At 34.6% G+C, this 15,977-nt stretch overlaps 1 protein-coding gene across 3 annotated transcripts in view; it reads left to right on the top strand.

Annotated features, from left to right (window-relative positions):
* EXOC6 (exocyst complex component 6) overlaps positions 1–15,977 on the top strand; it is a 228,117-nt gene that overhangs the window by 43,140 nt on the left and 169,000 nt on the right. For all 3 annotated transcript variants that reach the window (XM_040623792.1, XM_040623793.1, XM_008696251.2), the window contains exon 6: positions 11,313–11,517. In XM_040623792.1, coding sequence (XP_040479726.1) covers positions 11,313–11,517 — 205 coding nt within the window. The remainder of the gene's footprint in view (positions 1–11,312; positions 11,518–15,977) is intronic.

The raw sequence follows: 15,977 nt of genomic DNA, 5'->3' as shown, positions 1-15,977 counted from the left end.
TTTCAGTTTGGAGGTATCATGAATAAGGCTGTCGTAAAATTAGCAGACAAGTCTTTCTGTAGGCACATGTTTATATTTCTCTTAAATATATGTGTAGGAGTAGAATTGCTGGGTTATAGTGTAGATGTAGGCTACCTTTTATAAGAAACCATTAAATAGTTTTCCAAAATGGTGGTACCATTTCATACTCCCATTGCCAATGAGAATTTTAGATACTGCGCATCCTTGCCAACATAAAGTTTTGTCAGTCTGTTCTAGTTGAACCATTTTGGTACATGTAAAATGATATCTCATTATGGTTTCAATTTGCATTTCTCTGATGACTAATGTTGAGTGCCTTTTCATTTGCTATTTGGGCATTTGTGTATTTTCTTTTGTAAAATGTCTGTTCAAGTCCTTTGCTTAGGTTTAGAGACCTATTGAGCAGAAAGTACAGAATTCCTATGTATCTTTCTCTCCTCACAGTTTCTTGCATGAGTGTAGTACATTTCTTACAATTCATAAACTAATATTGACATGTTGTTAAGTCCATAGTTTACAATATGGTTCACTCCTTTGTGCTGTACAGAGGGTTTTGACAAATGCGTAATGTCATATCTATCATGACAGCATCATACAGAATAGCTTCACTGCCTGAAAAATCCCTTGTGCTTCATCTCTTTCCCCATCCCTTCCTCTCCCCTCCAGCAACTGCCAATCACTGATGTTTTTACTGTTTCTATAGTTCTTTTTCAGAATGTCCTATAGTTGGGATCATACAGTATGTCATATTCAGACTAGCTTTGTTCACTTAGCAATATGCATTTAAGGTTCCTGCATGTCTTTTTGTGGCTTGATAGCTCATTTCTTTTTATTGATGAATAATATTGCATTATATGGATGTACTACAGTTTGTTTATCCATTCACCTGTTGAAGGACATCTTGGTTGCTTCTAATTTCTGGCAATTATGAATAACGCCAGCTGTAAACATTTGTGTGCAGGTTTTTGTGTGGACGTAACTTTTTAATTCATTTAGATAAATACCTAGTGGTACAAGTGCTAGATCATACAGAAAAACTATATTTAGCTTTTTTTAAAAAAGATTTTATTTATTTATAAATACATTTTTTTATTTATTTGTGCGGGCGCGCACAAGCAGGGTGAATGGCAGGTAGAGGGAGAAGCAAGCACCATGCTGAACAAGGAGCCCAATGCAAGGACCCTGGGATCACGACCCGACCTGAAGGCAGATCCTTAACTGACTGAGCCACCCAGGTGTCCCTGGAAAGACTGTATTTAGCTTTATAAAAACAGTCAAATTGTTTTCGAAAGTGGCTTTACTGTTTTACACTCTCAGCAATAATAATGAGTGAAAGTTCTGTTGCTCCACACCCTCACCAGGATTTGGTATTGTCAGTGTTTTGGATTTTAGCCATTCTAATAGATGTAGGTAATATCTCATTTTAATTTGCAATTCCCTATTGCCATGTGATCTTGAGCATTTTTTCATATGCTTATTTGGTGTTTGTATATCTTCTTTGGTGAGATATCTTTTCAGATCTTCTGTATACTTTTAAATTTGGTTGGTGGTTTTCTTACTGCTGACTTTTAAGTGTTTTTTGAGTTGTTTATATCATTATATGGGAAAATATCTTCTCCCATTCTGTGGCTTGTCTTTTCATTTTCTTAACAGTGTCTTTTTACAACAGAAGATTGTTAATTTTAATGAAGTCCAGCTTACTAGTTTTTTTCCATAGATCATGCTTTGGTGGTGTTTCTGAAAACTCATTGCCAAACCCCAGATCACTTAGATTTTCTCCTATGTTAATTTCTAGAGTTTTGTGTTTTACATTTATGCCTGTGACCCATTATGAGTTAATTTTTGTGAAAACCATTGATGAACATGGAATATTTCTCCATTTATTTAGATTTTCTTTGATTTCTTTCATCAGTTTTGTGGTTTTCTTCATATAGATCTTTTAAGTATTTGGTTAGATTTATACATAATTCATTTTTTGGTGCTGAAGTAAATGGTATCGTGTTTTTAATTTCAAATCCCAGTTGTTCCTTGCTGGTTTACGGAAAAGCAGTTGACGTGGGTATGTTACACTGGTATTCTTCAACCTTGCTATAATCATTCATTATTCTGGAAAATTTTTTTGTTGATTCTTTGGGATTTTCTACATAGATAATCATGTCATCTGCAGACAAGCCTTTTCTTTTTTTCTTCCCAGTATGATTACCTTTTATTTCTTTTTCTTGTCTTACTGCATTAACAATGAATATCAGTATGATGGTTAAATTGGAGTGTAAGGAGGAACATCCTTGCCTGTTTCTGATCTCTTGGGGAAGAACATTATGTTTCTCATCATTAAGTATGATGTTTTGTATGATTTTTATTCTTTTAAATTTGTTAAGGTGTGTTTTATAGCCCAGAATATGGTCTGTATTGGTGAATGCTCAATGTGAGCTTGAAAAGAATACATATTCTGTTGTTGGATGAAGTAGTCTGTAAATGTCAGTTAAATCCAGTTGATTGATTGTGCTCTTCATTTCAGCCATATTCTTTTTTTTAATCCTATTTTATTTATTTATTTATTTATTTGTTTGTTTGTTTTTATTATGATAGTCACCATACAGTACATCATTCGTTTTTGATGTAGTGTTCCATGATTCATTGTTTGCGTATAACACCCAGTGCTCCATGCAATATGTGTCCTCCTTAATACCCTTCACTGGGCTAGCCCATCCCCCGCCACCCCCTCCCCTCTAAAACCCTCAGTTCGTTTCCCAGAGTCCATAGTCTCTCGTGGTTCATTTCCCCCTCTGTTTACCCCCCCCTTCATTTTTCCCTTCCTTCTCCTAACGATCTCCCTGCTATTCCTTATGTTCCACAAATGAGTGAAACCATATGATAATTGTCTCTCTCTGCTTGACTTATTTCACTTAGCATAATCTCCTCCAGCCCCATCCATGTTGATGCAAATGTTGGGTAATCATTCTTTCTGATCGCTGAATAATATTCATGGTATATATGGACTACATCTTCTTTATCCATTTGTCCTTTGAATGACATCTTGGCTTCTTCTGCAGTTTGGCTATTGTGGACAATGCTGCTATGAACATTGGGGTCAGTTCAGCCATATTCTTAACTAAATTTCTGCCTGTTGAATCTGTCAATTACTGTTAGAGGACTTTTGAAGTTGAAGACTGTACTAGTACGTGAATATAGTGAATTTGCTATATTAGTGAATTTGTCTGTTTAGAGATTAATCATTTTATCATTTATGTAATGCTTTTCTTTATCTCTCATAACTTTCCTTGCTCTGAAGTCTGGTTTTTCTGAAATTAATGTAGCTACTCCAGCTTTCTTTTGATTGGTGTTAGCATAGTATATCGTTCTCCATCCCTTAACTTTTAATCTCTCTGTATTTTTATATTTAAAGTGGTTCCTTTTATACAACGTATAGTTGGGTCTTGTGTTTGTTCTCCACCAGAATCATAGAACTTCTATAAGAAAATGTGGGAAGATATTTTCACATTATCTGGGGTAAGCAAATATATTTTTTAGAAGGATCACAAAAAGCTACTATACAAAATTGGAAAGTGGACTTAAAATAAAAAATTTTATTCATCAGAAGACACTTTTAAGAAAATTGATAGGCAAGCCACAGACTTGGAGAAAACATTTCCAAGATTTTTTTCTGACAAGACTCATAACCACAATATATAAAAAACTTTATAAAAATAAGGAACTTATGGTTTCTGGTCTCACATGTAAAGAGCTATGAAGTAATCACTCCTGTCTTTACAACAAGAAGAGAGCTAAACAAACTGAAAATAAAACTTTTTTTTTTTAAAGATTTTATTTATTTGTCAGAGAAAGAGAAAGAGCACAAGCAGAGGGAGCAGCAGGCAGAGGGAGAAGCAAGCTCCCTGCTGAGCCCAGTGTGGGACTCGATCCCAGGGATCAGGACCTGAGCTGAAGACAGATGCTTAACCAACTGAGACACCCAGGGGTCCCTAAAAAACCTTTTTTAGATCCATTGGAGAAATGAGGTCATAGGGCACTCTGCTACCCCTGGAATTGGAGAGAGAGGCAAATAGAGACTGTCACAGTTTACTGAGAGCGGAACACATTGCTGGACCTTGGTAGGAACACTTAAAGGTGATTGAACGGTACTGGCTTAAGAGATAAAAAAAATTCCTGGGGGTCCAGGAAGCCCACCACTCTTTCGTGAATTTTAGCTTCAGGAGCCCTACCAGATTCCCAGAGTAAGGATCACAGAAAAATACCAACAAAAAAAGAAAAAAGTAACCAGTTTGAAATAAGCTCAGAGTGCTGTATTCTTAGCAAAGCCAACTGGCAAAATTTTGGTATGAATCCCATTACTTTAACAGATGTTGAGCTATTAAGACTTTATCTCTTCTTGAGTCAGTTTTCGTATCTTATGTTTTGTCAAGGACTTTGACCACTTTATCTGAGTTGTTGAATTTATTGGCATAAACTTATTTATAATATTGTCCTATCACCCTTTTAATGTCTATGGGATCTATAGTAATGTTCATCTTTGTCTCTCCCAATATTAGTAATTTGTGGTTTTATTCCCTTGATTTATATGACAGGAGGCTTATCAATTTTATGGATGTTTTCAAAGATCTAATACTTGAGTGTGTTTATTCTTTGATTTCTGTTTTTATCTTTATTATTTCCATTGTTATGCTTGGGGTTTAATTTGTTCTTTTTCTGTTTTCAAAAAGTAGAAATTTAGAACAGTAATTTAATGCCTCTTTTTTTAAGTTTTCGGTCGTTTATTGAAATGATTTGAACAGTAAATATGCTGTGAAATAAGTGAATTTTAATTTAAAATGACTATAATTCTCCCCCAAATGACTATTATTTCCTAGACATTAGTATATCAATTTAAGTTAGGAACAAACAAACAAAAGCTGTAATGAAACTTAACTTCTATTGAAACATTTTCTCTAGGATAGGAAAATCAGTATATTTAAAAAAGTTTAAGATGTACCCAAATACTATATATATATCACAATTGACTTTCAAATGACAAAAGATAAAATATATTTGGGTTTTTTTGAGCTTCTAAAAATTTTTATTTATTTATTTAAGTAATCTCTACACCCAACATGGAGCTTGAACTTACAACCCCAAGATCAGGAGTCACATGCTCTTCCAACTGAGCCAGCCATATGCCTTTCTTTTTTATTACAAACATTTAAAGTTATACATTTTCCTCTGAGAACTTCTTTAGGTGCAATTTTGAAATGTTTTTATTATCTTTTAGTGTAAAATATTTTCTTATTTTCCTTTTTTTTTCTCTCCAAAGATTTTATTTATTTATTTGAGAGAAAGAGAGAGTGCAAGAATGGGGAGAGGAGCAGAGGGAGAGGGACAAGCAGACTCTGCACTGAGCTCAGAGCCCAATATGGGGCTCGATCCCACGCCCCGAGACCATGAGCTGAGCTGAGATCAAGAGTCAGGTGGTTTATTGACTGAGCCACCCAGGCGCTCCTTATTTTCCTTTTTTTAAACGTTTGGTTTATTTACAAGTGTATTGTTTAATTTTCAAATATTTGGGGGACTTTTAGGATATATTATAATCTTTATTATTAATTTCTAGTTTGATACTCTTGGGTGAGTGAACATACTTTGTATGTTTTCAAACCTTTGACATTTATTGAAAATTGTTTAGTGACCCAGCATATCATCTGTCTTGGTGAATATTTAATGTGTATTTGAAGAGACTACGTATTTTGCAGTTGTGGCTTTAGTGTTCTAGAAATACCAGTTAAGTCACGTTAGTGTTAGAGCAGTTCAGATTTTCTTTTTCCTTAGTGTTTCTTTTTTTTGTTGGCCAGTTCTGTCAGGGGTAAGAGAGCGGCATTAAGTTTTCCACTATTGTGGTTTGTCTACTTTCTCTTTAGTTCTTTAAATTTTCTTTTATATATTTCAAAGCTCTGTTATTAGATGCATTCGTATTTATGATTTTTTATATTCTTATTAACTCTGTGTCATATGAAATGGCCTTCTGTATTTTTGGTAATATTCTGTGTCCTGAATTCAACTTCGCCTGGTATTGATGTAGTCATTTTAGTTATTCCAGCATGCTTATATTAGATATTTCATGGTATATCTTTGACATCCTTTCACCTTTAACCCTACTCTTTATATTTAAAGTGTGTTTCTTATCAACGGCATATAGTTGGGTCTTATTTTTTTCATCCAGTGGGCAATCTCTACTTTGTACATGGTATTTTTGACCATTTTTTTTAACTTTTAAGATTTATTTATTTATTTTAGAGAGAGAGTAGAGCGGGGAGGAGCAGAGGGAGAGGGAGAGAGAAAATCACAAGCACACTCCCCACTGAGTGCAGAGCCCATGTGGGGCTCAATCCCACGAATCTGAGATCATGACCTGAGCTGAAACCAGGAGCCAGACGCCCAACCAACTGAGTCACCCAAGCACTCCTAGACCATTTATATTTATGTAATTATTATTATGGTTGACTTTTCAATTAATTATCTTCTGTTTGTCTTCTGTTTGCCTGATGTATTTCTTTCTTTCCTTCCTTTTCATGATTGAGGTTTTGTTTTAGTATATATGTATTTATCTCTAGCTCTATTCACTTACTAGGTATACACCTTTTAGTGGCTACTCTAGAGAGCACAATATGCATGTTTAACTCATCACAGTTCACTTTCAAATAATGTTATACTTCAACAACAATATAAGAAACTTAGAATAATTGTACTTATTCCCATCCTGTTTGTTGTATTTTTGTTTTAATATAATTTACTTGTAACACGCACACACACAGACACACACACACATTAACCATAATTAAAACAGATTCTTTTATACTTACCCACTTAATCTTTCTATTGCTCTTTTTTCCTTTTTGCAGATCTGGGGTTCTAAGTGGCATAATTGTCTTTGACATGATAAATTTTGTTCAGTATTTATTATAGTACATCTGTCTGCTAAAGAAAATTTTCTTGCTTTTTCTCTCTGGAAATGTGTTTATTTTACTTCTATTTTGAACAGTAGTTTTTATCAGGGAATTCTGGGTTTTTAGAGGGTCCCCTCCCCCCAACAATTTAAATACTATGTTTTTTTCATTTTTTGCTCTCCATTTTTTGCTTCTCATTGGTGTTACAAGATTTGTAATTTTTCCTCTGGTCTTTTTTCCTCTGGCCTCCATATATTTTGTTTTTATAAGTTTGACTATGACGTGGTTAGCTGTGGTTTTTTTGTAGTTATATTGCTTGGGGGTTTGTTTAGCTTATTTTGAAACTGGGGGTTGATAACTTTCATCAGTTTTGAAAATTTCAGGGTTCTTATCTTTTCAAATATTTCTCTTTAGCCACCTACACACGCAATCCAGAAATATGAGCATTTTATTTTCTCTCTCTCCTTTCTTTTGGGAACTCCAGTTACATGTATGTTAGATTACTTAATGTCCATAATTTCTCTCTCTCCTTTATTTTCTCTCTCTCCTTTCTTTTGAAAACTCCAGTTACATGTATGTTAGATTATTTAATGTTGTCCATAATTTCTAAGAACTCCTCCTTTTCTCTTTTCTTTTTTTTTGTTTCATGTTGAATAATTTTTTTGGACCTGTCTTAAACTTTCCTGAGTCTATTTCTATTGATCTATTGATTTCTATTTCTATTGACACTATTCCTCCTATCTTTATTCTTTGTGTATTTGTGTGTGTGTTTCAGTTTGCAAAATGGCTGTCAGTTGTTGGATCATTTTTTCTTCTGTATCTCTAGTCTGCTCTTAAGCCCATTGAATGAATTCTTTATTCTGATATTTTGTTCTATTTTCAACTTTTTCATTTGATTCCTTGTTGTAATTTGTTTTTCTACTAAAATTTCCCATCTTTCCATGCATATTAACTTCTCTTTCTTCCTAGAGTCTATAACATTTACAATAAAGTTTTCATCTGTTAATTCCAAGATCTAGGCCACCTGTATGTATGCTTCCATTGACTTTTTCTTTTACTTTTGGATCACATTTTTCTGCTTATTTATGTATCTTGTAATTTTTTCTTATATGCAGGACACTGTATTTAGAATAGTAGAGACTGAAGTAACCACTTCTATGATAGTTCAAACTTTGGTGAATTGGAAATGCTCGAGAGAACGCAAATGAAGTAAGAACAGTGACATAATTTGTACCCTGTGGGCCAGAGTACCATGAGAGTAGTCACATGTTTTCCATTTAGGGATGACACATAATTTTTTTTGTAATGTCTCATATTTATAAAAGCAGACATCTTGGTAGAGGTTTTGATATAGGGGGAAATTTACTTTAGTATTATTTATAAAAAATAAAAAATCAGACTTAAAAAAATTCCAATTATGAGGACATCATTACATTTTTACAGTTGACTTACAAGTAGGGTATTAATTTGTTCTAGAATAATTTTAAAGATAGCTTCCATGATATGTTTTTAAATAAGATACCAGCATACAGACCTGGAAATGTTGTAGATATACAACTGAATGTAACTGGGGCCAAACTGAGGTAATTATTATATGGTAGTATCAGATGGTGCTTTTTATTTTTTCCTTTATAGTTTTGTATTTTTCCAGTGGTTATGGATTACTGTTACAATTTTTTAAAAAATAGCATCATATATACCAAAAGAGAATGGTAATCTATTGTGGAAATTTTGCTTGGGTTTAGGAATATAAAGCTTAGGAGATTTGTGGCCAAATTTTAGAAGGATTCAGGGTCTGGTCTCTGGTTTCTTTTCTCTGCCTAAGAATATATAGTCTTGCTGTGTGTCTTAGCTTGGGTTCCCCAGAAAGCAAAGCCTGAGGTATAACCTTATATTTTACTACTTTTTTTGGAGTATAATCCTACGGAAACTGAGAAGCAGAGTTGAGTAAAAGGGAAATGAGTTGGCAAACTTGGGAGAGCAATATGATGTTGAGTTATTGAGTTAGCCAGTGGTGCTTAATGTTGATCAGTTTCAAAGAACTTTTAGAGTTCTGTGTGTTATTGTAAATTCAGGACGTTTCATCCAGGAAGAGGAAAGGGGAATTTATCTTCTGGCCTCCTTTTCTCATTAGTTGAAGATTCAGCCCACTGGCATTAGCTGCTCACATTTCTGGATTTCGTGTGTGGGTGCTAGGAAAGCTTCATGGTTCAGTGACACTGGGAAGCCTAGGATGGGAGGTGAGAGGTATAAAAGCATGAAGGAAGGCACAATTGTATTATGAAGTCATTTGATTGTGTCTTTGGATGTTGCAGAAACTCCTGGTAATACTTTCATTTAGCTTTTGTCACTTAGGACTTTAAATACCTTATAGGCATTACCATGAATTTTCAAGAAAGCCTACCCGTTGTGGAAATAATACTTTCAGAATATATCTAATTCACAGCAAAACAAGAAATAGGGCAGGACCAAAAAGTACACTTTGACTATTGACTGACCTATTGTATATAAAATGTTATTTTACTCAGAAAAGATATTATTCATTATTTTACTTTATTTAAGTCTATAATGTCTTAGGTATTATCAAAATAATTGTAATGACATCTCTCCCACCCATATTATCACCTAAATATGTTCATTTCTGACCAAATGTATATTTTATTTGTTTATGACAGTTCTAATGATTTTAAATAACCAAGATAAAATTTAGGCATCTAATTTTTAAAATAGTGCTAGATTTTGTGACAGTTTGCAAAATATACTCTCTCTTTGGGAATATAGGCTAGAGAATCGGTAAATAACTTTAAATAGCTTTTGAATTTACAGTCTTTCATTTTACCTGTGTATTACTTTTTTTGTTCTCTAGATCATGCCTTTTCTCATTTTTAATATCCAAAATAATGGGAAAGTATAGAATATCATTTGATTAATTTAAAAAATTCCTCATGGGCGCCTGGGTGGCTCAGTCATTAAGCGTCTGCCTTCAGTTCAGGTCATGATCCCAGGGTCCTGGGATCGAGCCCTGCATCGGGCTCCCTGCTTAGCAGGAAGCCTGCTTCTCCCTCTCCCACTCCCTCTGCTTATGTTCCCTCTCTCGCTGTCTCTCTCTGTCAAATAAATAAAATCTTTAAAAACAAAAATAAAAATTAAAAATTAAAAATTACCTCCTTTCAGTGGATTTTGGTGGTGAATTTTATTGTAGGAAACTGACAGTTACAGTTTTTCTACCAATTAATTATAGTATCTTGGCCAAATTGTATACTTTTTATGTCAGTTTCTCATCTGTTGAGTATTAATATAATATCTGCCAGACACATCTACCTTGTGGAAGTCTAGAGAAAATCAAAGTATGTATATGAAAGTACATGTCAATTTCTCTAGGGCATAGGCAATATTTTATTAATTACTGCAACCCACCATGTCATTCAGTATGTATTTGTTGAGTTGAAAATAAATCACTATGATTTTTCACTTGGTTTTTTGATACTTAATATTATTTCTAAGTACTTTAAATAGTGTAAAATTTTCAAAAAAGTGTCTTTAAAATACATTTTACTTTAATTTGTATTAAATCTTTACTTTTCTGAGGTGATGGTATGTGGATGGGAGAGATATTATGAAAGCACATATCAAATAAATATTATAATTAAAAATTTTGGAACTATTATATATATACATTTAAGATACTGTGATGACTGGAGCGCCTGGGTGGCTCAGTTGGCTAAACGTCTGCCTTTGGCTTGGGTCATGATCCCGGGGTCCTAGGATTGAGCCCCACATTGGGCTGCCTGCTCACTGGGGAGTCTGTTTCTCCCTCTCCTTCTGTTCCTCACCCCCACTTGTGCTCTCGCTCTAATGAATAAATAAAATCTTAAAAAAAGTTATTGTGATGACAGGTTTAGGTGTTATATATGTTACAGATTTAGGTGAAGTGAAATAAGGAAACTGTATATTAGTATAAGTCACGAATTTTCAGCCTGCAAACTTGTTCATGTGGTTTATAGTTGATGCTTAATAAATAGAAATAAATGGTAATTTTACTTATTTTAACTATGTCCTTTTTTTTTTTTTTTTTTAGATTTTATTTATTTATTTATTTATTTGTAGGAATACAAAACAGCCAGCGAGAGAGAACACAAGCAGAGAAGTGGGAAGAGAAGCAGGCTCATGGCGTGATGTGGGGCTCTATCCCATAACGCCGGGATCACGCCCTGAGCCGAAGGCAGACGCTTAACCGCTGTGCCACCCAGGCACCCCTAACTATGTCCTTTTTGATTGGAGTGTTGGACTGATTAATTATTTTAACTTGAATATTAATGTAATAACTTTTTATAGAGTTTTCTTCTTAACTTTTCACAGGTATTATTCTGCTCTAAAAACTATGGAACAGTTAGAGAATGTGTATTTTCCCCGAGTGAGTCAATACCGGTTTTGTCAGCTAATGATAGAAAATCTTCCTAAACTCCGTGAGGATATTAAAGAAATCTCCATGTCTGATCTCAAAGACTTTTTGGAAAGCATTCGAAAACATTCTGACAAAATAGGTGAAACAGCAATGAAACAGGTGAGATTAAAAAGGAAAATTTTAATTTAATGTTATTCAGTAGTCTAAGAGAATATTTCCAGAGTTTACTTGTTTTTAGTTACATAAAATACTTATTTTTGTTTAGTTTTATCCTTTTCATATCTTTCCTGAATTTTGTTTAGAATAGACTTAATCAGCATTTCCTTTTGGTTTGTAGCTATCCCGTATTTAAGTAAGGTCAATCTAACTTGACTCATCAGCCTGTCTGTCTGTTGGGAATCTTCCCATGTATGTGGTATTATATTAACTTATGCCAGCAGCCAAATTTGGTATAAAATCAGCTGAACCATGATAGCCACAGAGGCAGATGGGATTCCTTTTACTCTAAGATTCTAAATTGCTCTCTTTAAAAGTATTATCTTTGAAGCAACAATTCCTACAGCTCAATAATAAAAAGACAAAACAGTGGACAAGATTTGGCAGTTGTAAGGTTAATGTACCTACCTTTTGAATCAGCATTTCTTCTCCTAGATAATTCCAGTGAGAAATGAAGAAAACAGGTCCTTGTGATGTTCATATCAGCTTTGTTCACAGTTAGCCTAAAACTGGAAACAACCCAGATGGGCATCAAAAGGGGAATGAATACAAAAATTGTGCTATATAAAAACAAAATGGAATATTACTTAGCAATAAAAAGGAATGAAATTACCCATAGGTACAACAACAAATATTAACCTTCCAGGCATTATGCTGAGCTACAGAAGCTGAACACAAAAGAGCACAGATTGTGTCACTCCATTTATGTTGCAGTTCTAAAGCAGGCGAAACTAATTAAAGTGAAAAAAATCATAGCAGTGGTTACCTCTGGGTGGGGCAATTACCTGGGAAGGGACACAAAGGGATTTTCTGAGGAGACAGAAATGTTCTGTCTCCCACTTGTCAAAATTGTACGGTTAAGATCTGTACATTTCAATGTATATAAATCTGACCTCAAAGTTGTAAAAAATTGGGGTGTGAAATGAGTGAGTAAAAGTATATAGATGAAACAAGAATGTATAAATATTAATTGTTGAAGGTAAGTGATGAGTACTTACGAGCTTGTTATATTAATCTACTTGTATTTGAAATTTTTAGTAATAAAAAGTTTTAAAATGATTATAACTTAAAATTTCTGAGTTAGCTAAAACTCCCAATAATCACAGTGTCATAGAAATAAAACAGTGCTCAACATGCTTTCTAACCCCTAATATTTTTTCCTCAAATATTAGAAACTACTTTAGAGAAGCTTCAGGTATGGCAGGGCAGGGCAGAGGGATATGGGCTGGGTGGGACCTGAGCGGAAACCACAGATGGTACTGCAGGCCCGACCTTCTCTTCCTTCTCCTCTGGCCAGGGTTTCCCAAGAAGCTTTTATTTTATTTTATTTTATTTTATTTTATTTTATTTATTTATTTTTAAAGATTTTATTTATTTATGTGACAGAGAGACAGCCAGCGAGAGAGGGAACACAGCAGGGGAGTGGGAGAGGAAGAAGCAGGCTCCCAGCAGAGGAGCCTGATGTGGGACTCGATCCCGGAACGCCGGGATCACGCCCTGAGCCAAAGGCAGACGCTTAATGACTGCGCTACCCAAGCGCCCCTATTTTATTTTATTTTCTGATTAAAGAAGTGTATCTGTATCAGACTGTTGTCACAACAGAGGAAATTAAAATTCAGTACACAAACTTCCTCCCTACTTTAACTTTTCAAAGAATTATCTATAAATCAGATAATCTACAATATGTTTCTATTAATTGTTTCAGCTTTGCACAGTATTTTATGTTAATTTGTTTAATAGATTTAATAAGTTTGTTTAGTAAATTGTTTACCTTGAAGTTGTATAGATTTTGAAAATTCTTTATCAGGATCACTTTAATAATAAATGAAAACCATATATATTAATGTAGGACCTGTACTATAATATTATTTAAATTTGCTTCTTTTTAAAGAATTTCCTGTTAACTTGCTTATCAATAGGTGGACTATAGCAGATATGATCTTCAAATTATTTTTTGTTCAGATTAAATACTTGTTTGATAAAACAATATGTTTATTTGCTGTAAATAAACAAGTTACAAAAGAGGATGTGAGCCAAATTTATTTCCTGTCTTTTCTTTGGAAGCTATGCCTGAGGCCATTTTCCCTACCATTAGAACGATGGAGATATGGTTAGTTATGGGCAGGAACACAGGAAAAGAAATGGTAGCAGTGCTGGTCAGCAGGTTGGAGTTGGAATTTCAGATTAGTAAGCTGGAAAAGATAAAGACCAAGTTAAGTGTAAGAGAATAAGATTGGAAACTAGAGAATTCAGAAAAATCCAGAGATTCTGAGCCTAGAGACTGATTATCCCAGAGAACTACGTAGGTTAGGAAAGCCCTAGGAAAGTAAAATCGAAAGAGTGGATATTACCTCACCGTTAAGGTAGAATGAAGTGTGGGATTTCATAGCTTTTCTCTGAAGTGATCATCTTTCTCCTCCATTGTTGACACTTCAGGATGCTAATAGGACTGATGCATTTTATAATAAAATGAGAATCAGGGGAGCCTCTGATTCTTCTTGTAGCACCTCCCGTATCTACTCAGGATACTAAGTCTTTCTGACTGATTGCCTCTGATTAGTCAGTGTTTTTCTGCACTGGAGAGTTCTGCAACAGTATATTCTTGTCTTTAGTATCACCGTGTTTTCAGTTCTTTTTCTCCTCAGTCTAGGCAAGGAGTTCTATGTATGCCATGAGGATAAAAAACACAATCACTTGGTAAGATTTTTTCAGCCAAGGATGTAAACGATAGTTTAAAGTTCATGTTCTATTATACAATCTAAGTTTCATTGTTAAACTTATCTTCTCTGACTTGTTTTTCATAGACCAGTTTTGGACTTTCTGCCTAGGCAGTCCACCAAGTCATGGGCCCTGGGATTTGAGGTTTATGAGAATTTCCTACTGAAAGGGAATAGACTTCCTAGTTTACTACCATTATTTTCTTGTAAAAAGAATCAAGCTCCCTACCTCTGCAATTTAAACAGACCTTTCATCACAGAAACCTTTCCTGATCATGTCTTAATTCCATTATCTCATGTCCCATTTGTGGATTTACTTGTTATATATTCTCTTGAATGTCCTGTAGGCACATCAAGCCTAGCATTTCTAAAAGTAAACTCACTATCTTCTTACAAAATCTATTTTTCCTATATTTTTTATGTCACAGAGTAATATGTCCTACTCTCACAAGCCAGAAACTGGGGAGTACTTTAGACTTTTCAGGAGTATTTATATTCTTTATGTAATTTGTTTCTAAATTCTACTTGGGAACTATCAATTCTGCTTCTCAATATCTGTAGATTCTGTATCCTCCTCTCTACCTACCTGGACTGTTGTTATATCAAATTAATTATTCTCCCTATCTCTAGTCTTTTGTCCATTTGTTTATTATTCTAAAATGCATGACCACTTTCTCTTCAGTGATTCCTAGTGACCCTTTACCTAAATCTAAATTCTTCAGTATGAAACAAAAGCCTCATCTCCTGATACTCCTTCTTCCTGTGATATAACAGTATTGGATCTCTTACAAATTTTTGAATACACAATTTGTTTCCTCTTTCTGCAATGCTTTCCATTTTCCCAAATTTCATGTCTGAAGAATTCCTGCTTTTTTCCCTAAACTTGGCTTAGGCATAACTTTGTCTGTGAAATCTGCCTTCCTATGTCTCGTTCCTGCCAACAAAATATGGTCACTTGCTCCTTGGTGTATATATCCCTTATATTTTTCACACTATATTTTAATTATTTACTTTGTATCCTTAACTAGAGAGTGAGGGTTTTGTTTTTTTTTAAAGATTATTTATTTGGGGGCGCCTGGGTGGTGCAGTCGTTTAGCGTCTGCCTTCGGCTCAGGGTGTGATCCCAGCGTTCTGGGATCAAGCCTCACATCAGGCTTCTCCGCTAGGAGCCTGCTTCTTCCTCTCCCACTCCCCCCGCTTGTATTCCCTCTCTCGCTGGCTGTCTCTGTCAAATAAATAAATAAAATCTTTAAAAAAAAAGATTATTTGCGAGAAAGAGAGAGAGCACATGAGCAGGGGAGAGGGGCAGAGGGAGAAGGAAAAGCAGACTTCTCGCTGAGCAGGGAGCCCGATGCTGGGCTCTATCCCAGGACCCCGAGATCATGACCTGAGCTGAGGACAGATGCTTAACTGATTGAGCCACTTAGGCCCCCCTAGACAGTGAGTTTTTTAAGTGAGGGATTATATCCTATTTATTTTTACCTTTCTGGGATCTAGTACCGTGCCTAAAATGAGTGGCACAAAAGTTTTTTGAAGCATCTTAGAGCTGAGTCTCAGCTTCTCTAGGGAGAATTTTTTAGAAGAAAAAACAGGCTTGTACTTGTAGTGTTTATTTTTTTCCTCTTTCTTGTGAGAGATGAATCTACTATGAGTAGTCTGGTGTTTAATTAACAATTAAATACCTAA

This window comes from Ursus maritimus, unplaced genomic scaffold (assembly GCF_017311325.1).
Source record: "Ursus maritimus isolate PB19 unplaced genomic scaffold, ASM1731132v1 scaffold_7, whole genome shotgun sequence".
Classification (NCBI taxonomy): domain Eukaryota; kingdom Metazoa; phylum Chordata; class Mammalia; order Carnivora; family Ursidae; genus Ursus; species Ursus maritimus.
This window is presented reverse-complemented; position numbering and strand designations above follow the sequence as displayed.